This window comes from Saccopteryx leptura, chromosome 11 (genome assembly GCF_036850995.1).
Source record: "Saccopteryx leptura isolate mSacLep1 chromosome 11, mSacLep1_pri_phased_curated, whole genome shotgun sequence".
NCBI lineage: Eukaryota > Metazoa > Chordata > Mammalia > Chiroptera > Emballonuridae > Saccopteryx > Saccopteryx leptura.
This window is the reverse complement of record NC_089513.1, coordinates 69,801,640-69,828,159: the sequence shown is the minus strand read 5'-3', so window position 1 is coordinate 69,828,159 and position 26,520 is coordinate 69,801,640. Positions and strand designations below refer to the sequence as shown.

The 26,520-nt window shown below is 45.7% G+C and overlaps 1 protein-coding gene across 2 annotated transcripts; it reads left to right on the top strand.

Moving 5' to 3' along the window:
- The first annotated feature begins 18,437 nt into the window (after positions 1-18,437).
- Positions 18,438-25,689, top strand: RBM15 (RNA binding motif protein 15). Of its 2 annotated transcripts, none has more exons than XM_066353445.1 (2): positions 18,438-21,353; positions 25,328-25,689. In XM_066353445.1, exons 1-2 carry the CDS (start codon positions 18,497-18,499, stop codon positions 25,366-25,368), a joined length of 2,898 nt encoding a protein of 965 aa, XP_066209542.1. In that variant the 5' UTR covers positions 18,438-18,496; the 3' UTR covers positions 25,369-25,689. The 2 variants fall into 2 exon arrangements, with proteins under 2 accessions (XP_066209542.1, XP_066209543.1); XM_066353446.1 differs by having other exon boundaries at positions 25,323-25,689.
- The last annotated feature ends 831 nt before the right edge of the window (positions 25,690-26,520 follow it).

Sequence of the window (26,520 nt, the reverse complement as noted above, 5' to 3'; positions counted from 1 at the left end):
GCCAAGAGGTGAGGAGGAGCTGGACCAGAACGCAAGAGCCAATATGAAGGAAGAAGACAGAATGTGGTGGCCGATTATTTTCAGAGAAAGAAAGGTCAAAAATGAAATGTTTAGTTTATGTGTGTGTTTTTTTTTTTAAGTTATCACATTACAAAAACAATAAGGTTATTGGAATGGAGGATTGTAATGATAAATTAGAGTTTGTGCTGACAACAAGACGTGCAAGTGGAGATATCTTCTGGGCCCTTGTGTAACTACACCAGGAGAGGAGATAAGAGGTCAGGATGGCAGAGGTCGATTTGGGAGCTACGTCAGACTGTACGTTCCAATGATGGCCACAACAAGATCTCCCACTCCACGTGCTCTTCTACATTGTGACCAGGCCACTGCCCCCTGCAAGAGGGGGTGTCTAAGTCCATGCCCCAACCCCTTGAATATGGCTGGATTTGTGACTGCTTTGACTAAGGTACAGTGAGAGTTATGCTGTGTGACTTCCAAGGCTATACAGCTTCTGCCTGGTGCTCTTGGAATGAAGCCAGATGCTGGGTAGAAGTCGGACAACCCTCAGATGACTCTGCTGGAAAGGCCATGGGGAGATGACAGCTGATGGCAACTGCCAACCATGTGAGTGATCCCATCTTGGATAACCAGCCCGGATGAGATCACTGAAGTTCCAGCCAACATCTGAATGCAACAACGCAAGAGACCATAAGCTTTAATTGTTGGAGGAGCCGTTCTCAGATTCCTGATCTGGGATTGTTTCAAGCTGTTAAGCGCTGGGGAACAGGCTTCATTAGCTGGAAAGATATATGTAAAAAATATACTGCTCAAAAAAAAAAAAATATATATATATATATATACTGCTCACAAAAAATAGGGGATATTTCAAAGTGAATATGAAGCAATAAAATATGCCCTAATTTTGTGAGCAGTGTATTTACATATATAAAATATCCCTATAGCTATATATCTCTGTTTCCTATTAGTTTGATTTCTCTGGAGAAATTAGTCATGGAGAACCCTGACTAATAACAGGTGGAGCTCAAAAATTTATATTTTTGGAAAAAATTTTTTTTAAAATTTTTATTGATTGATTTCAACAAGAGAGAGGGAGAGAGAGAGAGAAAGAGAGAGAGAGAGAGAGAGAGAGAGGAATATTGAGCTATTCCTATATGTGCCCTGAGTGGGGATCAAACCAGCAACCACTATACTTCAGGACAATGCTCTAACAAACTGAGCTATCCAGCCAGGGCAGAGTTTGCTTTTTAAAATGAAATCCCCAGGTCATTTTATTGAGGCACTGATCGATAAACTGTAACCTACAAGATGCAATTCGTCACAACCCAAGATTACAGCCCCTCTCTTGTTAAACATAAAAACCTTACTACTACCCTCAAGAGGACATCTTTTTTTTTGCTGCAGAATTTCATATCCTCTTTATCTATCAACTTTTCTAGTTTGCTCTTCAATTCCTATAATTTATATTATAAAAACAATCATGTTATTCTCATTTTGATAAACATATAAAATTAAAGTTCTAAATTAATAATTTGTCATATGCTCTTTAAATATGCATGTGCATAACATTTATAAATTAAATTTCTCTCTCAGATAAATGTTACCCCCATCACTACCCCTTCCACGCCCCCAGAGAATCTGATTCCTGCCCCAATGAGCTGAACACCATGACTTTAGCCCAGTGGTAGTCAACCTGGTTCCTACCACCCACTAGTGGGCGTTCCAGCTTTCATGGTAGGCGGTAGCGGAGCAACCAAAGTATAAATAAAAAGATAGATTTAACTATAGTAAGTTGTTTTATAAAGATTTATTCTGCCAAACTTAGCGAAAATCCTACATAAAGTACTTGGTAAGTAATTATTATGATATGCTTTAACTTGCTGTAACTTTGCTTTATAAATTTTATAAAGTAAAGTTACTTCCCTACTTTATAAATCACCATGACTGTGGAACCGGTGGGCGGTTAGAAAATTTTACTACTAACAGAGATACAAAAGTGGGCGGTAGGTATAAAAAGGTTGACTACCCCTGCCTTAGCCAGTAGGGCTACCTGAACGTTCCCTACTCACACTAGTCTCTCTGCCTGGCAGGCTTTTTGTTCTTTTGATAAGTATTTATTGAAATTCAGCACGTGCCAGACACTGTGTTATGCAATGTATCCCCTGCTTCCAGAGAGAAGCAACTGATTCTTTGTCTGAGGGGCACAGCCCCTGAGTATGCACTTCTGTCGCAGCCTCGTGGTTCCATGACATGTTAGTTGTCTCTTCCACGAACCGTGCGGCTTCTCAGGCCAAGGATTCTCTCTTGTTCATCTCTGTATCAGTCACTGGCACCGTGCCTAATCCACTAGAAACTCAGTTAATGTTGATGAATGAGTTCATAACCGAACGATGATAGCCTGGTGTCTGGCACGTCACAGATGATCAATAAATATTGGTCAAAATGCAATGGAATCGAAAGTGCAGGGCACAGAAACAAGGGCAGAGAGAATTTTGAGAAGGAGGGCTTGTTGAACACGCAAAAGGGGACCAACAGATCAAAGAGGGGGAACACTGTGGGAAGTGGGGGGGAGGAGAAGAAAACATTGGCATTGACAAAAAGAAAGTTAATGTGACATCCTAGCCATTGACAAAATGTTTACCACAAAACCAGTAAGCGAAGGTCAGTTTTTACCTCACCCTCAGTGTTGGTGGTACGTCTTTAAATCCAGTAGTTGAGTAAAAACTCCTTTGATCCCTGAGGTTTATTATGCCACTAATTCACTAGTTAGCCAGTTAAAATGCCCACACATTAGCTATCAAGCTTAAATGTCTTCTTCTCACACTTGAATTTGAAGTTTGACTATACAATTATCCTTTTGACAAAAAGATGGGACCACTAGCTGAGGTGTGGTCATCTCGGCTACTTTCTGCCTCCGCTTGGTCCTTGAACATAACGTGCATTTATCAGGTCACAAACGGTGTGAGTCGAGTCCAGCCTTCAGCCAATGGGGCAGCTTCTATTTGGGACCCATGGAATTGGGTCAGTTTGTTTTAAAGTTTTAAAATTTTCCCCATCAAAGTATGTACCTGTTCACAACAAAGGAGGGAGGAATGGATATTGGTTAGGCAACAGATAGTAGGTAAGGATGACTTCAAATCAAGTGCTTTTCGTAGACTGGAAAAAAGGACACATACTCCTTTTCTTAAATATGTGTAAGATATATTGGGCCTTTCAGCCTCAGTGTCCTTGCCTGAAAAAAGAAATAGAGGATTATAAGCTACTTACCTCTTGGGGTTGTTGTGAGAATAAACTAATATGAGGAAAGTTTCAGCAGAGGGCCTGGGATGTGGTATGTGCTCAGTAAAGACTGGCTTTTATTTTCATTATCTACTGATGAATGGGTTGTTCAATATAATGTGTTTGTTCAGATTTCTACTTGTAGGAAGGAGAGGCTCTGGCTGGAGAGCCGTGTGATTTCCAACAACTGGGCTCATACAGAATACAGGGGACGGCATCTCACATTGGCAATCAGTGGACCTGTACTGAGTCCCACGCCTAGCAGATTTAAGTGCCCGATTGAGAAAGTCACAGAACACAGAATGACAGGACCGTGTCGATTGTGTCTAGAAATCTAGGACTCCAGAACCGGGAGACGGAGCTTTTCCCTTTGACTCTACTGCCTTGTTCTTTAAAACAAAACAAGCAAACACCATTAACAATCACAACAAACCGGAATAAAAGACATGCAAAAGTTCTCATGAAATTACAAAAATTTTCTTTAAAAGAAAAAATGAGAAAATAAAAATTAAAAATGTTGCTGAAGGAAATAAGATCTAATTAAGTGACGAGATCTCCCTGTTCACTTGAAAGGAAGACTTAATTTCACAAAGCTGTTACTTTTCCCTAAATTAACTCATAGATTTAATGAAACCCCAATCATAGCTGTTCATGGAAATTGATAGATTGATTCTAAATTCTATAAGAAGCCCTGTACAGATAGCTCAGTTGGTTAGAGCGTTGTCCGGAAGCACAGAGGTTCCTGGTTTGATCCCCAGTCAGGGCACATACAGGAACAGATCAATCAAAGTTCCTGTCTCTGTCTCTTTCTCTCAAATCAGTAAATAAAAATTAAAAAGAAAATATATGAGGGAGAACATTACTACTATAAGTGAAAAGACATGGTGAGTTGGGGGAAGTGAAGAGGGTGTCTTAGGATACAAAAGTGCTGACTACACAAGGTTGTTAAACATAACTTTATTTAAATTAAGAATTTCTGTTTATTAAAACACGTCCTAAACTAAGTGAACAAACATTTGCCATATACCCTGCAAAAGATAAGAATTAAGACTATATGACTATGAGACACATATGAGAAAGAGCTATTTTAAGAGATAAGCAAATGATATTAAGAGATACTTCACAGATGACAAAACGTATATTGCCGGTAAACTTATAAAGAGGTACATGACCTCACTAGTAATTAGGAGGGAAATAAAACAGCAAAACCACAGAGAGATACTATTTGACACCCATTTGTTTGACCAAAAAAAAAAAAAAGAGGTTACAAAATGCCAATGACATGAATCAATAAGATCTCTTATGTATTGTTAATGAGACTGTACATTGATTTTAAAAACACTTTAGAAAACAGTTTGGCATTATCCTGAAAAAGTGACCATTCAATATATACTTAAATGAAGTAATTCCACTCCTTGGTATCCCCTCCCCCCACCTCCCTATCCTATCCCACAGAAATCTTGCTTGCGTGCCTCAGGACACATGAATTAGAATCTTCACATAATAGCACAAAAACAGGAAAGGATCCGTATGTCCATGAGACGAAGACTGCATATATAAATGGTGGTTTATTCGATACAATGGAATATTTCACAGCAAAAGAAATAAACTAGAGCTACCTATGATAACGTGAAAGAATATAGTAACATTATGTGTGACAAATGGGAGTCTCAGAAGATTGCAAATACTATATTGTTCAAATATAAATGTATACAAGGGAGGAGCACTATATTGTTCAGATGTAAATTACGGATAACGTTCTGTTTCTTGGATTGTATGGTATATGTAGTAGGCATTGAATTTATTGGGGTGACACTGGTTAATAAAATTACATAGGTTTCAGGGGTACAATTCCATAACACATCATTTCACTGCAGTGTACGTTCACCACCCCAAGTCAAGTCTCCTTCCATCCCCGGTTATCCCCACTTCACTCTTTTACCTGCCCCGTCCCTCTTTCCCTCCCATAATCATCACACTGTTTTCACTATGTTCTTGATAAATAAATGAAAAGTTTAAAGGCCCATGGATGAACTTTTGATTGTGTGTTATGAACTAAGCATTACAATAATCCAATTCTATGTACTCAAGTGCAAAGAGAAAGTGTATTAGCAATAACATACATTTACAGAGTGCTCACCACATACCAGGCACTGTCCTAAGCTCTGCACATGTTTTATCCCATGTAATCCTTCCTGTGAAGAGGTTGTGCTATTTTCTGGTTTCACAGACAAGAAATTCAAGGCCCAGAGAGATTAATAGCAGAGACCCACAGCAGAGCTGGGATTTTAATCTAGGTTGGCTGGCTCCAGAGTCCATCCTCTTAATCATTGCCCTTTCAGATGTCTGGATAAATGAAAGAGATCATTATACAGCGTGTCCGTAAAGTCATGGTGCATTTTTGACCGGTCACAGAAAAGCAACAAAAGACGATAGAAATGTGAAATCTGCACCAAATAAAAGGAAAACTCTCCCAGTTTCATACCTATTCAGTGTAGTTCGATGTGGGCTCACACATAGATTTTTTAGGGCTCCTTAGGTAGCTATCCCGTATAGCCTCTACAGACTCGTCACTGACTCATGGCCTAGCAGAACGGGGTTTCTCCACCAAATTGCTGGTTTCCTTCAACTGCTTATCCCACCAAGTAATGTTATTCCTATGTGGTGGCGCTTCGTTATAAACGCACCGATATTCATGTTGCATTTTGGTCACGGATTCGAATTTAGCGAGCCACAGAACACACTGAACTTTCCTCTGTACCGTCCACATCTCGACTGGCATGGCCGTGGGCTGCTCTGCTGTATACACGGTGTTACATCATCATCTGCGCACATGCTGCCACATCATCCTACAGAAACTGGGAGGGTTTTCCTTATATTTGGTGCAGATTTCACATTTCTATCATCTTTTGTTGCTTTCCTGTGACCGGTCAAAAGTGCACCATGACTTTAAGGACACACTGTATTAGATCTCAGTCACATAGGAGGACTTATAGCAGAGTGCTTTCTGTAATTTTTTATATATATATATTTTGTGTGTGTGTGTGTGTGTGTGTGTGTGTGTGTGTGTGTGTGACAAAGACAGAGAGAGGGCAAATAGGGATAGAGAGACAGGAAGGGAGAGAGAAGAGAAGCATCAATTCTTTGTTGTGGCACCTTTAGGTCACTGATTGCTTTCTCACATGTACCTTAACATGGGGCTACAGCAGACCAAGTGACCCCTTGCTCAAGCCAGAGAGCTTGGACTCAAGCTGGTGAGCTTTGCTCAAATCAGATGAGCCTGCGCTCAAGCCAGCAACCTCAGGGTTTCGAACTTGGGTCCTCTGCATCCCAGTCCAGTGCTCTATCCATTGCACCACTACCTCGCCTGGTCAGGGAGCTTTCTATAATAATATTAAAGAATGAACTGCATGCACAGCTCTGGGGGTACATACTAAAAACTGCTGAATTATACAGTCTAACTGGGTGAACTTTATGGGATATAAATTATATCTTAATAAGGCTGTTAAAAAAAACTCCACAAACCACAAATAAGTGTCTCTATGATGCAAACTGACTCCTAAATGATTGTTGGCTATTTTAGGGATTTATTATATACATGTGAGTAAAATATACACTTTTTATTTTTTCAGACCAAACAAAAAACCTCACTATCAGGAGACCATTAATTTTATGAAGAAATGAACATTTTAATCCACTGTTATAGGTGGGAAATTTTTTTCAGTTCCCAGCTTCAGGCCTTGTTGTATGTGCCAGGAAATTGAATAGCTCTCAGCTCCCAAGATATAGTTGCTATTGCAATTATAATTGTCTCTGTGTGTATTGAAGATACACAAACAATAAAACCTAGGAAGAGGGTAGGAAGAAGACATTTCATTGAAAACATACTGATATGTCTTTTAATTGCACAGTTTTCTTCCACATGCTTACCTTTCCTTTTTTCTTTAAAATTTAAAACATTTAAAGGAGATAGAGAGCACTTCATATAGAATGCTAGTTGTGGCCACTCTCCCACTGGGCCGTATGTTCTAGGGTCTTTTGAGTTGTACAGCTCTAAGGGGTCAAAACTGACACCAAAATGGGCGATGACCTCTTCTGCTCAACACACTTGTTTCTTTGACAAGGCACTGAAAGAAGAGAGAGCAACATGCTGTTATGGTGTTCAGGGAATCTGTCCGAGCTTAACTGGTTTCATGACTGCTGAAAGATCTTCCTTGCCTGATCAGCTGTCCTCACAACTCTGGCCACAGATCACAAGGCGATCAGGTGAAAATTTGGACGGGGCCTCAACAATTCTATCACCAACACCAGAAGAAGAGTTGAAAGTCCTGGCCCTCTAAACCATGGGTCACTTTTATCCTCTCAGCTCTCTCAAAAGCACATGTGTGAAGTAGGCTGATTCAACCTAAGTAGCTTCAGACTTTAAAGACCACAAAGAAAGTGAAAAAATTACTTATTTTAACTATAGCATGGATCAACTTAATATGTCATTACTCAGTTCTGTCACAGACATGCGTGCGCGGACACACACATCACAGCCTGTATTTTGGCTGTTACTGATCATGGTATCTAGGCATTTTCTGTCTACCCCATCGAACTTAACCACAGACAGGTGTCAATTCATTAGGCATGCCTTCCTGCTGCAGCCAGCTATGTGCATCCATCGAGCTTTCTGGTTTTTCTGTTCTTTTTTTGTTTATTTTAATAATTTTAGAGAGAGAGAGTGTGTGCAGGAGAGAGACAGAAACATCTGTTCTTTTATGTGCCCTGACCAGGGATTGAACCAGAAACCTCTGTGTTTTGGGACGATGCTCTAACCAACCGAGCTATCTGGCCAGGGCTCTTGCTGCTTTTTCCAATGGCAAGCCACTAAGCCCAGCAGAGACTCAGGCACTGCTGCACATCCTGGTAGCAGCTCCCTGAATTCCCTCTTCTACTCCCTATCATGAGATTTGGGAAACGATTCTGAGCTGGTCATTATCTTTTTCTTTGATCAGTGAGTCACCTAACCAGATCATTTAAACCAAAAATAGTCACCCTGGAGCCTAGTTTATTTGCATTGGCTATTACTTTAAGTAATCAGATAAAAGTTCAATTTTGTGTTGTATTAATATTAATATAACCTTGAAATAGATAAAAACTCCCTATATAAAGATTTTTCTTTGAGTGCTTTTAGAAATACTGTTGGATTTTTATCACCTAACATCCAGATACTTATCTTTAAATATCATTTCCCACTAAAAGGAACCAGAACTCCTTGGAGGAATGACTGATTCCATGTCTGGGGCAGAAAATGTACCAGATAAGCCTGGAACAAAATCATGAAAAGGTGCATGATGGGGAAGAAAGAGTATAGATGAAACAAGACTGATGAGTTAATATTGAAATTGGGTGGTGGGCACAGAGTTCTTTATAGAATTCTACTTTTGTATATTTTTTACTTTTTCCATAAAAATCGTTTTTGAGGAAAGCTAAGATTTGTTGTTCCACTTATTTATATGTTCATTCATTGATTCTTTTTTTTTTTTTCTGTATTTTTCTGAAGCCGAAACGGGGAGAGACAATCAGACAGAGACTCCCGCATGCGCCCAACCGGGATCCAACTGGCACGCCCACCAGGGGGCGACGCTCTGCCCACCAGGGGGCGATGCTCTGCCCCTCCGGGGTGTCGCTCTGTCGTGACCAGAGCCACTCTAGCGCCTGGGGCAGAGGCCAAGGAGCCATCCCCAGCGCCCGGGGCCATCTTTGCTCCAATGGAGCCTTGGCTGCGGGAGGGGAAGAGAGAGACAGAGAGGAAGGAGAGGGGGAGGGGTGGAGAAGCAGATGGGCGCTTCTCCTGTGTGCCCTGGCCAGGAATCGAACCTGGGACTTCTGCCTCATTCATTGATTCTTTTATGTGCCCTGATCAGGGATGGAATCGTAACCTTGGCATATCCAGACAACAATCCAATCATCTGAACTACCCCGCCAGGGCAATACCGTGCATTTTTATGCTTTCATATATTGGGCTTCTTTCAAACTTCTTTGATCTAATCAAGATAAGAGGCACACATCTTCACCTTCCTCACAAGATTATTTAGGAAGAGCTCTATGGCTAAGAAGGGCTAAACAGGTTGCAGTCCCTAATCTTAAATTTTCAAGTTTAGGTTTCAGTTTGGGGGAATATTATTGCTACATTGAAAAAGGTGTTTTAAAACATCTGCACTGCGCCATATTGGACCTTGAGGTGTGGCTGAAGTACAAGAATCAGTACAAGAATCCTCAGAACCTCTGCCCGCAGGAAAACTGGCGCGGCTGCAGAAGGCCTTAAGGCTGCGATGAACTCAGCAGGACCAACCTTTCACCTGCGGTGAGCAGCAGGGCAGAGGCTGACCCGTTCCAAGCTCAGTATCACCAGCACTCCGCACATGTGCTTATTGTCTAACACAATCAAGATCTCTGGATAGAAAGAAAGTACGGGTTTGAAGTGGGTAATGATTGAGGGAGCCCGAAGAGGTGGATTTAGAGACAGCACGGTGGTTGTGTTACTGGTTCTAATATATAATAGCCGGGTGGGGTGGGGGAGGGAGGTGCAAGAGGCCCCAGAATATAATATGCAATATGCGACGCATGTGCTTGGAACAATTTCACTCGATTATTTAGCGGAAGGGCATGTGTGTGTGTGTGTCTATATATATATATATATATATATATTGTTGACCGAAGGCGCACCACGAAGACTCTAGACCCAAGTGTGTGGGTAAAACAGAAGAAAAAGTTTATTACACTCGCGAGCGGGCTCAAGGCAAGGAGGTAGCCAAGAGCACTCTCAGTCTTTTTGCAAGGGCTTTTATACTTTGGTAGGCAAGCAAGCAACCGTTTACAGAAGCTGAGTTGGCAGTTAGTCGTTATCCCTCATCCTATCTTTATCAGGAACACATACCTATTTGGTAAGCAGTTTCGGTGGTGGTCGAGCTGCCTCCGGTGAACTAGCTCTAAGCAAATTTCTCAGTGGTTTATGGTAGGGAGCGGTCAATTCCTGCTTTCTTTAATTTTAGTCAAAAGGTCAAGCAGAATTTTTCCACTCACGGTTACATTTCCTCCTCTTTCTCTTGCATATCTCTAATCCTAGAGATCTGAGTCCTGGTTTAATCTTTCATAATGCTGTCTTACAATCATGAGTTTTACGGTCCCTATTTGCCCCTGCAGGAAGGTGGTTAGTCTATTTAAGACACACGGTCCAGTAGTGACAACTAGCAGTAGTACTATAAGGGGTCCTGCCAAGGTGGAGATGAGGGTAGACAACCAGGGTGATTTGGTATACCACCCTTCAAACCATCCCTGCTGGTCCTGTAGTCTCTTTTCTCTAGCCTTCAGCCTTTCTTTTAGTTTGCTCATGGAGTCTCTTACTACTCCAGTGTGGTCGGCATAGAAACAGCATTCTTCTTTCAAGGCAGCACACAAACCACCCTCTTTCAAAAATAACAAGTCTAAGCCTCGTCTATTTTGCAACACGACCTCGGGGAGGGAGGTTAGTGACTTTTCTAAGGCTTCTGTCGACTGCTCTATGGCCTTTAAATCCTGGTTAATAGCAGACTCTAGCAAGGCCATTTGTCTGGGTCCTTCAACTAGGGCAGCGGTTCCTGTTCCTACTCCTGCCAATACCCCGGCTCCCAGCAGTACTGCTAGGGTGAGTGTGACAGGCTCTCTTCTATATCTGGTCCGCCCCTCAACCGTCTCTTCAAAGTCCTCATCCCCATGATATATAAGGCGGGGGAAAACCCTAACCATTACACAAAAATCTTGAGAGTTGTTAAAGGCCTGAGTGGACACACAGGGAGTCAGGCCCGTTCTGCATGCCCACCGAGTTCCTTTTTCAGGGATCAAATAGGAACTGTTAGGGGAAATTGAAATAGTCTGCAGGCATCGGGCCTTGTCTGAGGCAGATGGGGTTCCTAGACATATTACAAGGAAGGGGTCTAGCAGGGTCCGTGGTCGGGATGTCCCAAGTCTCCAGCCCTGCCGCAAGCTGACAGAGGTCTGGATACAGGGACGGCCACCAAGTCCAGGGGGGATGGTCATTGGAAGTCACTTCCCATACTATGTCACTGGTCCCCGATATCACCTGCCATGTCTGCCGGGTCGGTTGGTGGGGATTTGTTGCGGCGGCAGACACGCAGCTTGAGGGGATTATCTGTTTTCTCCACTGTCCACTGGTCATCAGGAGCAGGAGCAGGCTTGAGGTGTGAAGTATGGATCCAAGCAGCGATGCCATCGACCTTTACAGCGGTGGGTGTGATGAGGAGGACCTGGTAGGGTCCCTTCCAGTGGGGTTTGAGTGTCCGGTGTTGGTGTCTCCGGACATAGACGAAGTCCCCAACCTGGTAGCGATGCGGGGTCCCATCTCCTGCTGGCTGGTAAAGGTCAGACAACTGCTTCCATAGGCAATGTTGCACTCTGGCCAGGGCCTGTACCCTAACAGACAAGGGGGTATTCGGGATATTTATGTCAGAGGGGGATAAATCCTGAATAGGCGGAGGGGTTCCAAAAAGTATTTCAAAGGGAGTTAGGTTAGTTTTAGCGGAAGGGGTATTCCGAGCCCGGAAAAGAGCGTATGGTAGGAGCATTACCCAATCTCTATGGCCAGTCTCTATGACTAATTTAGTTAAGGTCTCTTTAATTGTTCTATTCATTCTCTCTACCTGTCCTGAACTTTGGGGTCTATAAGCACAATGTAGTTTCCAATTAATTCCCAATATTTTGGCTACCCCCTGGCTTACCTGGGCCACAAACGCCGGTCTGTTATCAGACCCTATTACCTTTGAAAGGCCAAATCTAGGAAAGATTTCTTCCATAATCTTCTTAATTACCACCGCCGCCGTCTCATGTTTGGTAGGGAAGGCCTCTACCCATCCTGAAAAGGTGTCTACAAAAACTAAGAGATACCTTAGTCCATACTTGGCAGGTTTTACCTCAGTGAAGTCTACTTCCCAATATTGGCCTGGTCTGGTGCCTCGGAGACGGGTTCCTCTGGTTCCTTTGGCTGGGTAGGCATTTACCATCTGGCAGGCCTTACAAGCTTTGACTACTTCCTTTGCCATTTGCCTCTTCTCGGGGGTGGTCAGTGTTTTATCATCCTGAAGCAGTTGTACCAGTTTGTCAGTCCCAAGGTGGGTGAGACGGTGGGCCATCTGGAGGAACGTCCGAGCATCCTCAGGTTCCTTTAAGTGGGTCAGGGTGGGGGATGGCTCTGCTTCTATAGTGAGGATGTTGGAGGCAGTCCTCATGGCTACCGCTCGAGCCTCCTCATCCGCCTTCCTGTTGCCTTTGGCTACTGGGTCTTGCCCTTTCTGGTGCCCAGGGCAATGGACAATGGCCAGCTCCCGTGGGAGCATGACAGCATCTAAGAGGGCTAGGATTTCTTGTTTGTGCTTAATGTCTTTACCTGCTGATGTGAGCAGACCCCTTTCTTTGTAAATTGCCCCATGCACATGTGCAGTGGCAAATGCATACCTGCTGTCCGTGTAGACGGTGGCCCGTTTACCACTAGCCAGTTCTAAGGCCTTTGTTAGAGCTATTAGTTCTGCCTTTTGGGCTGAGGTTCCTGGGGCAAGTCTCTCTGACCAGATTACTTTTTCCTTGTCTACCATCGCAGCCCCAGCTCTGCGTTCTCCTTCATACAGAAAACTGCTTCCATCAGTGTACCAAATTAAGTCAGATTGTGGCAATGATGTGTCCCGTAAGTCTTTCCGGATTCCAGCCTCCTCGGCTAGGATATCCCTGCACTGATGGTGGACAGTTTTCCCCTCTTTCCTGGGTAGCAGGGTGGCTGGGTTCAAAACAGTTGGAGAGCCAAAGGTGATCCTGTCTTTATCTAACAGGAGGCTTTGGTAATGAGTAATGCGGGCATTGGTTAGCCAGCGGTCTGGAGGTTGTCTGATTATGCTTTCCAGGGCATGGGGGGCGACAACAGTCAATTTTTGGCCCAGAGTCAGTTTGTTGGCATCTTTGACCAGGAGGGCCACAGCGGCGATCACCCGTAGGCATCCCGGCCACCCTTTTGCGACTGCGTCCAACCTCTTGGACGCAGAGATAAGCCACCGGCCGTTTCCAGGGTCCCAGAGACTGAGTCAACACTCCTTTAGCTATCCCTTCCTTCTCGTCTACATAGAGAGTGAATGGCTTCTCTATGTTGGGGAGTGCTAAGGCCGGGGTCGACAACAGTGCCCTCTTGATTTGGTCAAAGGCCTTTTGCTGTTCATCTCCCCAGGTATATTCAGTTCCATCCTTTAACAAGGGGTATAGAGGGGCGGCTAGTGCGGCAAAGCCGGGTATCCATAGTCTACAAAAACCTGCTGTGCCCAAGAACTCCCTGAGGCCCTTCTGATTTTTCGGAGGCGGGATTTGAGTAACAGTCTTTTTCCTGGCCTCAGTTAGCCATCTCTTACCGTCTCGGAGAGAGTAGCCCAGGAAGGTGACTTCGGGTTAGCAGATCTGGGCCTTTTTGGCGGATGCCCAGTATCCCAGTTTGGCCAGTTCGACAAGCAGTTTCTCAGTTCCCTGTTTGCACTGCTCTATGGTGGCGGCTGCAAGTAACAGATCATCAACATACTGCAACAGAGTTACCTCAGGGGTGGAGGCTCGGTAGGCACTCAAGTCCTGGTGCAGCGCTTCGTCAAAGATGGTGGGAGAGTTCTTGAAGCCCTGGGGTAGCCGCGTCCAGGTGAGCTGTCCGCTGAGTCCGTTCTCAGGGTCAGTCCATTCAAAAGCAAACAGGGGTTGGCTGTCCTCATGCAGGCGCAAACAGAAGAAGGCATCTTTCAGGTCCAGTACTGTATACCACTTCCTGTCAGGACTGAGGGTACTGAGGAGGTTGTAAGGGTTCGGGACCGTTGGATGTATGTCCATTACCCGACTGTTAACCTCTCTCAAATCCTGGACTGGTCTATAGTCCCCTGTCCCTGGTTTCTTCACTGGTAGCAGGGGGGTGTTCCACCCTGATTGACAAGGCCTCAGGATCCCTTGTCCTAGCAGCCTCTGGATGTGAGGTCTAATGCCTTCCCGGGCCTCTTTACTCATGTAGTATTGTTTGACCCTTATGGGGGTGGCGGAGGGTTTTAAGTATACTACCACCGGAGGCCTTTGTACTGCCAATCCTGGCCCTGCCGTTTCTGCCCAGGCATCTGGGAAGCTCTGAAGCCACCTGTCTTCTGTTGAATGGGGTCCGGGGGCAGGGGTCTCATACAGTTTATACTCATCTTCAGCAGACAAGGTCAGCATGGTCACAACAGGCTGACTGACAAGAGGGTTACTGAATCTTACTTCTGGTCCCTGAGGTTTGAAATCAATACTCGCCCCCAACTTGGTAAGCAAATCCCTCCCCAGCAGCGGGGCAGGGCATTCTGGTATGACCAGAAAGGAGTGCTGTACTTTTCCCCTCCCCAGGTCCATTGTCCTTTTAGTTGTCCATGACCTATGCTGGCATCCATTTGCCCCCTGGACCAAGGATTTTTTGGTTGAGAGGGGACCCAGCGGGCTCTGCAAGGCGGAGTAAACCGCTCCTGTATCCACCTCAAAGTCGATTGGTGTCCCCTCCACATTGAATGTTACCCTGAGTTCAGGGAGGGGGTCCGAACTCCGACGCCCCTAACCTTCCAGGGCAAGGAGGTCTGCGGTCTTCTTCTTTTTCTTCTTAGGGCAATCCCTGACCCAGTGTCCTTCTTCTTTACAGTAGGCACACTGGTTAGGTCCTAATTTTGGTTTTTGGTTTGGGCCTGAGGTACTATGCTTTCCTCTTCTATCTTGTTTCCCTACTACGGTAGCCAAAATCTTCGTTAACTCTTTATTCCTTCGTTTATCTCTTTGACTCTCTCTTTCTTCACGTTCTTTTTCTAATCTTTGCTCCTTTTCCTCTGCTGTCTCTCTTTTATAGAACACTTTCTCAGCCTCCTTGACTAAATCTCTCAGAGCCATGTCCTGTAACCCATCCATCCTCTGGAGTTTCCTCCGAATATCAGTAGCTGACTGTCCTATAAAAGCCATAGCCAGTGCCCCTCTCTGTTCTTCAGACTCAGGGTCGAAAGGGGTGTACCTCCTATAGGCTTCTATTAGTCTCTCTAGGAATCTGGATGGGGATTCCTCTGGCCCTTGAATTACTTCTCTTACCTTAGCCAAATTAGTGGGGCGTCTCGCCGCCGCTCGGAGACCCATCATCAGAGTCTGGCGATAGAGTAAGAGTCGCTGCCTACCTTCAGGCGTATTAGGGTCCCAGTTAGGCTGCCTCAGGGGAAAAGCCTCATCTATAAGGTTGGGGAGTTGAGTAGGACGACCATCAGGTCCAGGAACCAATTTCCTGGCCTCGAGGAGAATTCGGTCTCTTTCTTCTGAGGTGAAGAGGATACCTAAAAGCTGCTGGCAGTCATCCCAAGTGGGCTGATGGGAAAACATAAGAGACTCGAGAAGGTCAGTAAGTTTGACAGGGTCCTCTGAAAAAGGCGGATTATTGTTTTTCCAATTGTATAGATCTGAGGAGGAGAAGGGCCAATACTGAAGCGCCGGCATGTTCCCCCCTTGGCTGTCAGGGACAGGGGGTCCGAAAGGTCGAAGGGGCAGGGTGACGGCCACGTCATCTGGGGTTTGTGCTCTCCGGCTCCGGGTACCTTGGGCTGGACCCTCCACTGATGGTCCCCGTTCATCCTGATGTGGGGCCCCAAGCTGGGGACCTGCAGCGCTGGCAGGGACATCCCTGGGATAGGGAGGCGGGAGTCCCGAATCAAAAAGAATAAGGTCAGTTTGAGATTCAGGGAGAACAGAGGAGGGAAGGGGGGGATACAGGGATGAAGCAGGCGCCGTTGGCTCCGGAGGTTTGAGTGGAAGCATAGAGCAGAGGTCTGGATGAGTTAGAGCAGGTCTGGGAGGGCCCGGAGTGGTGGAGAGGGTTATTGGAAGGGAGGGTGTAGGGGGAGGAAGGAAAGGTCGGACCCAAGGAGGAGGGTTGTCGGCCAGGTCTTCCCAAACCCAAATATAAGGCTGTTGATCCGGATGGCCATGAGGTCCTGGATTGAAGATAACTGCTTTAACCGCTTTTATGGTGTCCTTGTGAAAGGTTCCAGTGGTCGGCCAACCTACTCCGAAGGTGGGCCACTCGGAGGCACAGAAAGTCTGCCACTTGCGCTTTTTAACAAGAAGAGACAGATTATGGGCTCGGGCATCAACCTCAGACCAATGAGACAAAGTCAGGGACAGTGGGGTGGAAGTTTTCTGTCCCATTTCAAACCCAAAAAGACAATAACACACAAATAAGACAATAACCAGGACAATCACAAAGACGAATAGACTAAGCCGGCTGTGCCGTGAACGGCAAAATGAAACTAAAAAATAAATCTAGCGGTCCGGACCAACGAGCTCGTTTGGAAACTGGCAACAAATCTACAGATTCTGTCTGAGACAGCAGATGGACTTCCAAGCGTCCTTGGTCGTCCTCACACTCCAGGGCGTCCCCCGGAGTCGTGGCCTGCGACCCCCTGACACGTCTGTCGGTCGCAGCCAGGAGGGACTCACATCCCTGCCTGACAGCCACCGCCAGTTTCACTCACCAAGCGTCAGGCATGCGTCTCGTGGTCTGCGAGGAAGCGGGATCTCGGTGGAACCTCCAAATGTTGACCGAGGACGCACCACTAAGACTCCAGACCCAAGTGTGTGGGTAAAACAGAAGAAAAAGTTTATTACACTCGCGAGCGGGCTCAAGGCAAGGAGGTGGCCAAGAGCACTCTCAGTCTTTTTGCAAGGGCTTTTATACTTTGGTAGGCAAGCAAGCAACCGTTTACAGAAGCTGAGCTGGCAGTTAGTCGTTAACCCTTATCCTATCTTTATCAGGAACACATACCTATTTGGTAAGCAGTTTCGGTGGTGGTCGAGCTGCCTCCGGTGAACTAGCTCTAAGCAAATTTCTCAGTGGTTTATGGTAGGGAGCGGTCAATTCCTGCTTTCTTTAATTTTAGTCAAAAGGTCAAGCAGAATTTTTCCACTCACGGTTACAATATAAAACTCTTAAATGCTACAAAGTCTCAAATCCACGTGACTTCGTGGCACAAAAGAGGAAGCCCACCGACAGGCCAGCGGACGGCTTAGCTGAGAGCGTCGGTCACTCCCCAGTGACCCGCGGTACTGGGGCGGGAACTGCGGGCGCCACGGCGAGCGGGGCTCCGGAGCGAGGGCGCTCTCGGCTGCAGAGCTTCCCGGCTGCGGGGCCCGAGCGCCGGGCGCGGCCTCTGCACCGCCCCGGGGCGTTAACGTGACCGGGCTTTGTGAACTGGGAACTCGGCCCGGCCCGGCCCGCGGGCTCCAGGGGCCGCACAGGGAGTGGGGGCTTTTTCTGGCCGTTCCCGGAGAGGCCAGAGGGACTACCACAGGGGCCGCCGGGCGCCCCCGAACGGCCTCCAGAAGGATTTGCAGACACCGACAGCCGCAGGAGCCGAGCGAGGAGCCCAGAAGTTTCGAGCTCCGAGAGCGGAAGCGCAGCAGAGCACGCGGCTGGAACGAACAAATGTTTGCGGGCAGAACGCCGAAAGCTCCAAGAGGCGGAGCGAGATTCGGGTCACCATCTCGCGACGTCTACATGACGTCGCACAGCAATCGCGTGTTCCACTCTTTCACCTTCAGTCCACTCCCCCAGTATGTGGGTCTACCCCTTTAAGGGAATGATGGACAGTTATTGCAGCCTATCAACTTCCCCGCCACTACCCAATCAGATTTAAACTTCTCTCAGCCGCCGGAGGAGTTAGAAGAAGGGGTCGAAAGAAGGATCGCTCTCTGGCGGGAGATCGCTGTGAGGCGGCGTCTCAGGAGAAAACGCCAGAAAAGATGACTCAACTTCCCAAATAGTGGGTTAAAGAACGGAGTCGGAAACCAATAAAAGGGATGAGGAGGTGGGATCATTGCTTTCAAGGCTCCAGAAGTACCGTTACAGGGCACACTTCATGTCCAATCAACGCCTCCAGACTCTGGGTCAGGTGACCATAGAGTGCGAGAGGCGGAGCGACAGCCTGGCGCGAGGAACCGTTAAGATGGACAGCGAAGGTAACCAATGAGGCCCTCCGACTAAGGCGTTGAGAACCCAATAACAGTGGTCGGGCGGGCGCCTTCCCGGAGCGCGGGGAGATGTAAAGACAGACAAGTAGTTTTCCCAATGAGACTGTAGAAGAGAAGAACTACTTGACCAATGGAGAGTGCAGGGCGGGATCCTTTGCAGCGACGGAGTCCAAGATGGCGGCATGCGGTTCCGCTGTGTGAAACCAGCGCGGGGCGGAGGGTTAGTCAGCTCCGCGGAGACGACCTCCGACGACCCGCAACAATGAAGGGAAAAGAGCGCTCCCCAGTCAAACCCAAACGCTCCCGTGGCGGCGAGGATTCGACTTCTCGCGGGGAGCGGAGCAAGAAGTTAGGGGGCTCCGGCGGCAGCAATGGGAGCAGCAGCGGCAAGACCGACAGCGGCGGCGGGTCGCGGCGCAGCCTCCACCTCGACAAGTCCAGCAGCCGGGGTGGCAGCCGCGAGTATGACACCGGCGGGGGCAGCTCCAGCAGCCGCCTGCGTAGCTACAGTTCCCCGAGCACTAAAAATTCCTCGGGCGGGGGCGAGGCGCGCAGCAGCTCCCGAGGGGGAGGCGGGGAGTCGCGCTCCTCCGGGGCCGCCTCCTCGGCCGCCGACGGCGGGGAGTACAAGACGCTGAAGATCAGCGAGTTGGGCTCCCAGCTGAGCGACGAGGCGGTGGAGGACGGACTGTTCCACGAGTTCAAACGCTTCGGCGATGTAAGTGTCAAAATCAGCCACCTCTCGGGTTCTGGCAGCGGGGATGAGCGCGTCGCCTTCGTGAACTTCCGGCGGCCGGAGGACGCGCGGGCGGCCAAGCATGCCAGAGGCCGCCTGGTGCTCTACGACCGGCCGCTGAAGATCGAGGCCGTGTACGCGAGCCGGCGCCGCAGTCGCTCCCCCCTAGACAAAGACGCGTACCCGCCGTCCTCCAGCGTGGTGGGGGCCTCTGTAGGGGGACACCGGCACCCGCCCGGAGGAGGTGGTGGGGGCCAGAGGTCCCTTTCCCCCGGCGGGGCAGCCTTGGGATACAGAGACTACCGGTTGCAGCAGCTGGCTCTCGGCCGCCTGCCCCCTCCACCGCCGCCCCCGTTACCCCGCGACCTGGAGAGAGAGCGAGACTACCCGTTCTACGAGAGGGTGCGCCCAGCATACAATCTGGAGCCGAGGGTGGGAGCTGGAGCAGGTGCTGCTCCTTTCAGAGAAGTGGATGAGATCTCACCAGAGGATGACCAGCGAGCGAACAGGACGCTTTTCTTGGGCAACCTGGACATCACTGTGACAGAGAGTGACCTGAGAAGGGCTTTTGATCGCTTTGGAGTCATTACAGAAGTGGACATCAAGAGGCCATCTCGGGGCCAGACCAGTACCTATGGTTTTCTCAAATTTGAGAACCTAGACATGTCTCACCGGGCCAAACTAGCAATGTCTGGCAAAATTATAATTCGGAATCCTATCAAAATTGGTTATGGGAAAGCTACACCCACCACCCGCCTCTGGGTAGGTGGCCTGGGACCTTGGGTGCCTCTTGCTGCCCTGGCACGAGAGTTTGACCGATTTGGCACGATCCGCACCATTGACTACCGCAAAGGTGATAGTTGGGCATATATCCAGTATGAAAGCCTGGATGCGGCTCATGCTGCCTGGACCCATATGCGGGGCTTTCCACTTGGTGGGCCAGATCGGCGCCTAAGAGTAGACTTTGCAGACACGGAACATCGGTACCAGCAGCAGTATCTGCAGCCTCTGCCTTTAACTCATTATGAGCTGGTGACAGATGCTTTTGGACATCGGGCACCTGACCCTTTAAGGGGTGCGCGGGATAGGACACCACCCTTACTATACAGAGACCGGGATCGGGATCTGTATACTGACTCTGATTGGGTGCCACCCCCGCCCCCAGTCCGGGAACGCAGCACTCGGTCTGCAGCTACTGCTGTGCCTGCTTATGAGCCACTGGATAGCCTGGATCGCAGGCGGGATGGCTGGTCCTTGGACCGGGACAGAAGTGAGCGCGATCTGCCCAGCAGCAGAGACCAGCCTAGGAAGCGAAGGCTGCCTGAGGACAGTGGGGGACGGCATCTGGATCGGTCTCCTGAGAGTGACCGTCCACGAAAACGTCACTGTGCTCCTTCTCCTGACCGTAGTCCAGACTTGGGCAGTAGCCGGGACCGCTACAACAGTGACAATGATCGATCTTCCCGTCTTCTTTTGGAAAGGCCCTCTCCAATCAGAGACAGACGAGGTAGTTTGGAGAAGAGCCAGGGTGACAAGCGAGACCGCAAAAACTCTGCATCAGCCGAACGCGATAGGAAGCACCGGACAGCTGCTCCCACTGAGGGAAAAAGCCCTCTGAAGAAAGAAGACCGGTCTGATGGGAGTGCGGCCAGCACCAGCACTACTTCGTCAAAGCTGAAGCCTCCTTCCCAGAAGCAGGATGGTGGGACAGCCCCTGCAGCAGCAGCCTCTCCCAAGCTCTGTTTGGCCTGGCAGGGCATGCTTCTGTTGAAGAACAGCAACTTTCCTTCCAACATGCATCTGTTGCAGGGTGACCTCCAAGTGGCTAGTAGTCTTCTTGTGGAGGGCTCCAGCGGAGGCAAAGTGGCCCAGCTCAAGATCACTCAGCGTCTTCGTTTGGACCAACCCAAGTTGGATGAAGTAACTCGACGCATCAAAGTGGCAGGGCCCAATGGTTATGCCATTCTTCTGGCTGTGCCTGGAAGTTCTGACAGCAGATCCTCCTCTTCCTCGGCCACATCAGACACTGCCACCTCTACTCAGAGGCCACTTAGGAACCTGGTGTCCTATTTAAAGCAAAAGCAGGCCGCTGGGGTGATCAGCCTTCCTGTGGGGGGCAACAAAGACAAGGAAAACACCGGGGTCCTTCATGCCTTCCCACCCTGTGAGTTCTCCCAGCAGTTCCTGGATTCTCCTGCCAAGGCACTGGCCAAATCTGAAGAAGATTACCTGGTTATGATCATTGTTCGTGGTGCGTCCTAAAGTCCATGTGTAACTTGTATTTACTACTTTGGCCTGGTTTCTCTTTTGTGATGTATAATGGGATACAGCATCAGACGAAATTTTCTTTTTAATTAGTTGTTTAGTTGTAGCTTCTTTCTTTTTTACATTTTTATAAACCTCTTTAAAATAGACAAGACAATTTAGCTATTAAGTGAAAGGGATGCCCAGAAGGTAGCAGGCAGATGATTTACTTTAATTAGGAGTTCCTACTCTATGAGTAACTTTTCCTCCTCTTTGTTTTTTTTTTCTTTTTTAACCTTGAGCTTAAAAAAATCCTCAGAGTTACAAAAGCAAAATTGTGAAAAGTCAAAATTTAGAGAAAATAGCCCATTGACTGTATAAAGATGGTAATGCAGATCTAAAAGTGGCTTGATTTCCTGTACCAGAAATGTTATTTGAACAGAAAAATTTGATCAGGGACCTCAAAAATATAAGCTGATAAATTGTATAGCAATGTAATTATTCAGGTATTTGAGTATTTCTCTTAAAATAGACGGTTTATGCCCAGAGAGTGCTTTAACATCTGCATTTTTATTATTCTTGAGTTCTGTATCCCGTATATGCACTTTTGGTTTGTAGCTGTAACTGTTCAGTAAACGTTGAGGAGCATGTTACAAACCATGTCTTAAGCTTACACTAGTATGTAAGAAACGAGTAGGTGCTTTTAAAATCAGAATTCTTTGGTCAGTTATTGGTGTGTGGTGGTGTTTTTACCGACTTTTTCAGAGGTGTAGCTGATATAGTTCTAATTGTGCATATTTCAAAACTTAAGTGTTTTTCATTAAAGATGAGTTTTTGTCTCCATTCGAATTCCTGATTTCAGTGATAGAAAGAAGAGTTGCCTGCAGGCTCATAAGTCATCTTTTGTTTCAGTGCGCATTAATCAGCCATATCTAGATTGCAGAATTTTTTGAAGTCATTGTGAACTGCCTTTGACATGCTCTTTTAAAATTTTGCTTGTATTTTTTCATATTTAAACAGTAGCGATGGCATTACAATATTGAAAATGTTTGAGTATCTGAAATCTTGTGTTGAATATTTTAACTGGTGTCCAACCACAGAATTGAAATGTCAGTGAAGGAAAATCCTTTTTTATTGTTTTATTTCCCAGATGTCTGGAATTAATTTAAAATAATTTAACCCATCCTCACATTTTTTCAAAGCTAAAGATTATATTGATTTCTGGTTCTTACAATAAGGGCTTTTGCTGCGTAACAGTAATGGGAGATTTTTTTTTCTTTTTTCCCAATCTACCCCTTAGCCCCCCCTCTCCTAGTTTCTCAGGTCATTAGAATATTTTTTCCCCCTTGATTTAAATGCTGAAGACTTGAGCTAAGGCCCTTGATATTTAATTATGATTAGAAACTTTAGGACCTTTTGGATCATGGTCATGTTCCAAATTCTTTGAAAGTGACTTATTGAAAGCCTGGCAGAACCCAACTGTTTTCTTTCTGTTATCAAAGCTGGTAGTTTAAAATAGCATCAATAATAACCCAGGGAAATGTCATGTAATTTTTTTATTTTCCGTTATTACAGGTGTCTAATGCATGTCAGCATGAAAGCCTCATCACTGCTGTCTTTTTTTGTTTTGTTTTTATTATGCATTCATAAATTTTCTTTTTAGCTTTGGAGATTTTTTTTTTTTTTTTTTTTTTTTAAACTGGAAAAACTAGCCATTTTTAGAGAAAGAAAGTACTAAGAGCACTAAAAGGCCTTTGGTTAGCCTGTGGGGAATATACGAGAAGTCCTGCAGTGAAGTCTTTGGGTGCTTTCTGCTTTTATAAGGCCGAGCTTGGCATAGTAAGATGGTGTCAACACCTGTTTAGAACTGAATGCTAGTGTGCAGGCTGTGCATACGTGGGGCCAAAGTACAGTTTGGCTCGATACATTTTTCCAGTTTAAATCTCACTAACCATTAACTTTTGAATATCTTCTGATAAGATGCTGGACAAATAATTGGCTCTTTTAGAAAATGAAGTCTATGACATCTAATTTTATGATAATTCAAAGTGTGTGGTTTTTCTGGGCTTTTTTGTTGTTTTTTGCTTTTTTAGTGACTCTTGCTTCATGTTTTTGTGAATCTTTTTTTGACATTGCAGCTTTTGTTAAATCTGGGAAATTTGTGCTTCCCTGTGTTTGAAACAACGGCTTGATACCATTTCTAAATGTATGTGTTATAAATAACTAATAATGTTTAGTTTGGTGCTTACCTACAGAGTGCCATCATTCAGACGAACCTCTTATTTGTGATGCCCATTCCATTGTGCAGGTTTCTAATATTGGTAAACCATTGACTTAAACCTTCAGAATGGAATGAAAGCAAAAATCTAAAACTATGTGGTTCTAATGCTCATTAGTCAGAATTTCATAATCTCAGCATTGGGAGTTCTTTGTAACAACCAATATTTTTCTTTTTCTTGTACTTAAAATAATTGCTTGTTTAGTTGATGTTTCTGGAACACGATTCAAATGAATGGAAAGAAATTTTCTTCAGTATATCATTTAATGACTTATTAAGTATTACTGGTGAAAACATGAAGCTAATTAAGACTTTTGGACACCACTTCAAAGCTTACGGAAGATTAAGCAAGCCTCCTAGCCAATTTTTTAATACTATTTTGTTGGTTGTAACTGGGATTCTTAAAAAGAGTTTTCCACCCAAAATTTTAAATTCCTGGTTTAAGATGTATACTTTGACTCTTAACTGAGCATAGATAGACTTCCCTTTAAGAATTACATCTTAAAATGTCCATCCTCTGGCTGGTATAAGCTTTTGTCACATTTTGAAGGTAATATTTTCTGGTCCTTCTTAACTCATCATTTGAGGTACAGTAGTAAAAGGAAGGTGTGTGCTTGTTGCTTTCAGAGTCAAACACTGTAGGTTTATTTAAAAACTTTTATGAGCAGGTTTTCACTGACATAGTTTTTTTGTTTGTTTCTTCAATCCACTTTCTTTAGACAGTGAAATTGCTCATTATGCAGGTATAGCTTGAACTGCAGTTTGGGTCCATATAGGAACCATTCACCAAAAACTCTGTGGTAACAGAATTAGGAAATCCTCTTGAGAAGAGGGCCTTTATGACTTTTCATGTGAAAAAAATTTTTTTGGAGAGTATTTCTGGACGTTTTCTTTCTGTCTGCCACAGTGCACAGTTTTGAGAGAGATAGGACTTAGGTATTAGAGCAAGCAGAGAAGCGAATGTGGCCCTATTAACATTCTGGTGATGGTGATGTCCCAGAGGGGATAAAATGATTTCAGGTAACCACAGTGAACTGCCCAGCTTCATGAAAAGTTTTATATGTGTGATATAAACAGCACTGAAAAGTGAAAGTCCTAAAGTGTTCTTTGGCTGTTTAGCATTGGTTTGTATGAGTGTTTTCTTAAAATAACAGCTGCTGTCTTTGATAACTCAGATGAAGGTGGATTTTTAAATGGCTTTGTATCTTGACCCCTTTTTATAGTAACGGAGCAGTGCCGTATTGCTCCATGTAAATTACAGAATGAAAATAAGAGGGGGTAAAAGTTGGACTGAATTTCACCTTTTTACAGTTTTTCTTTTTCTTTTTCTTTTTTACGTTATTTTGTAAAATACATCGATTCCAGGTTGATTATGAACTTGCTTTCTTCTGAAATTTTTCCAGTGTGTTTTACTCAGTTACATGAGTGTAAAGGGTATTTTCAGACTTATAATTCTCACTTAATTGCAGTCTTTAAAAAAAAAATCCACCCTATTCTACTTGTTTTTTGTCTGTTCATAAAGTAAATTCATTTTAAGATTTGTGCCAGTGGGTGTTGTTGGTGCTTTGTGAAGTCAAGGTGAACTATCCAGCAATGTCCTGTTAATGTTATGTTCATCTATGATGGCATAGGGAAATGTATGTATTTTCAAATTGTAAGCATTTGTACTGAATAACACCTTTCTTTCCCTCCTGCAAGCAAAGCTGGGGAACAGTGGATGAAGATCCGGAAATCAAAGCTCTAATGGACGGACCTTTTCGAAGAGAAGTTGTGGCTTATGTGGAGTTTACATGGGCCTCCTGATGGAAGAAAGCTAATCTGTTTAGTATTTGTGCATTTTACTAAAAATGGCAGCTTAAAGTTGTGTATCTGCTATTGTGATGCCAATGCCGGTGTTTTAAGTGGAAAAAAATGACCTCTTGCTTTGTGCTGTGTACACAAGATTTCTGGAAAAGTAAAGAAAAACCCTTTTTATGGCTCACACAGCTTAAGAGTAGCTGTCATTCAAACATGCGCTCACAGTTGAGCTGCTTTTGTTTTATTCTAAATAAATTGTTTCTTTTGAGGAAAATGTTTTTCTGCCTGGAAGTGAATTGACGGCAAACCTTTGACCCCTTTGTTTGCAGCCGGGGCGTCACTTGCTGCTGCTCAGATCTTGTATGTCTTGAGCAAGAAGCAGGGAGACCATCACTTTGACTTATCACGGTGTGTCAATTCTGAAGGATCACTAGTGTTACTGTGACCCCCTTTGTTTGCAGTGAAGGGGATCGTTCGCTTCTTGGTCCTCAACTTGATGAGGACATGGTGCTGTCGGCTGGCGCGCAAGAAGCCGGGGCAAGCACCGTAAGCCTCACCACAGTGCACGAGTCGGGGGCTTTGATGGTTGGAAGAGCCGGAGTTGCTGAAATTTAAGTTTTGATTTATTTTGTTCACCCATCACGTTTGACCTTAGTTTCATTTTTAATTTGAAGAAAAGTTTGCAATTGCTTTATCTTGCACTTTTAACATTTGCACCAAATTGCCAAAAGAAGGAGAATGCTCCGTTTGCTTTTTAAATGTTAATGATGTTAATAAAGCCTTGGCTGACAGTGGAGGAGCCCCTCCGTCTCCAGGGGCTTCTCACCCGAGGTATGCAGTGATGGGTTTAGTTCTGAATGGATGAAGAGTTCCTGAGAGCTAGCGTGTGTAATTAGAGCCGTTACTTGGTATCTGTGCCTTATTTGACCTGTGGTTCCACATGCCTTGGATGTGCACGCACCGTGACGGTTTCGTAGGTCCGAACGCACACTCAGGCCCAGTCACCTCGGTTGGTAGTACAGATGGTGAGGAAAAAAATGGAGGCATCCTTAAAGAGGAAAAAAAGTGTTTGCCTTTAGTTGCTGCATTGTCCTGCACA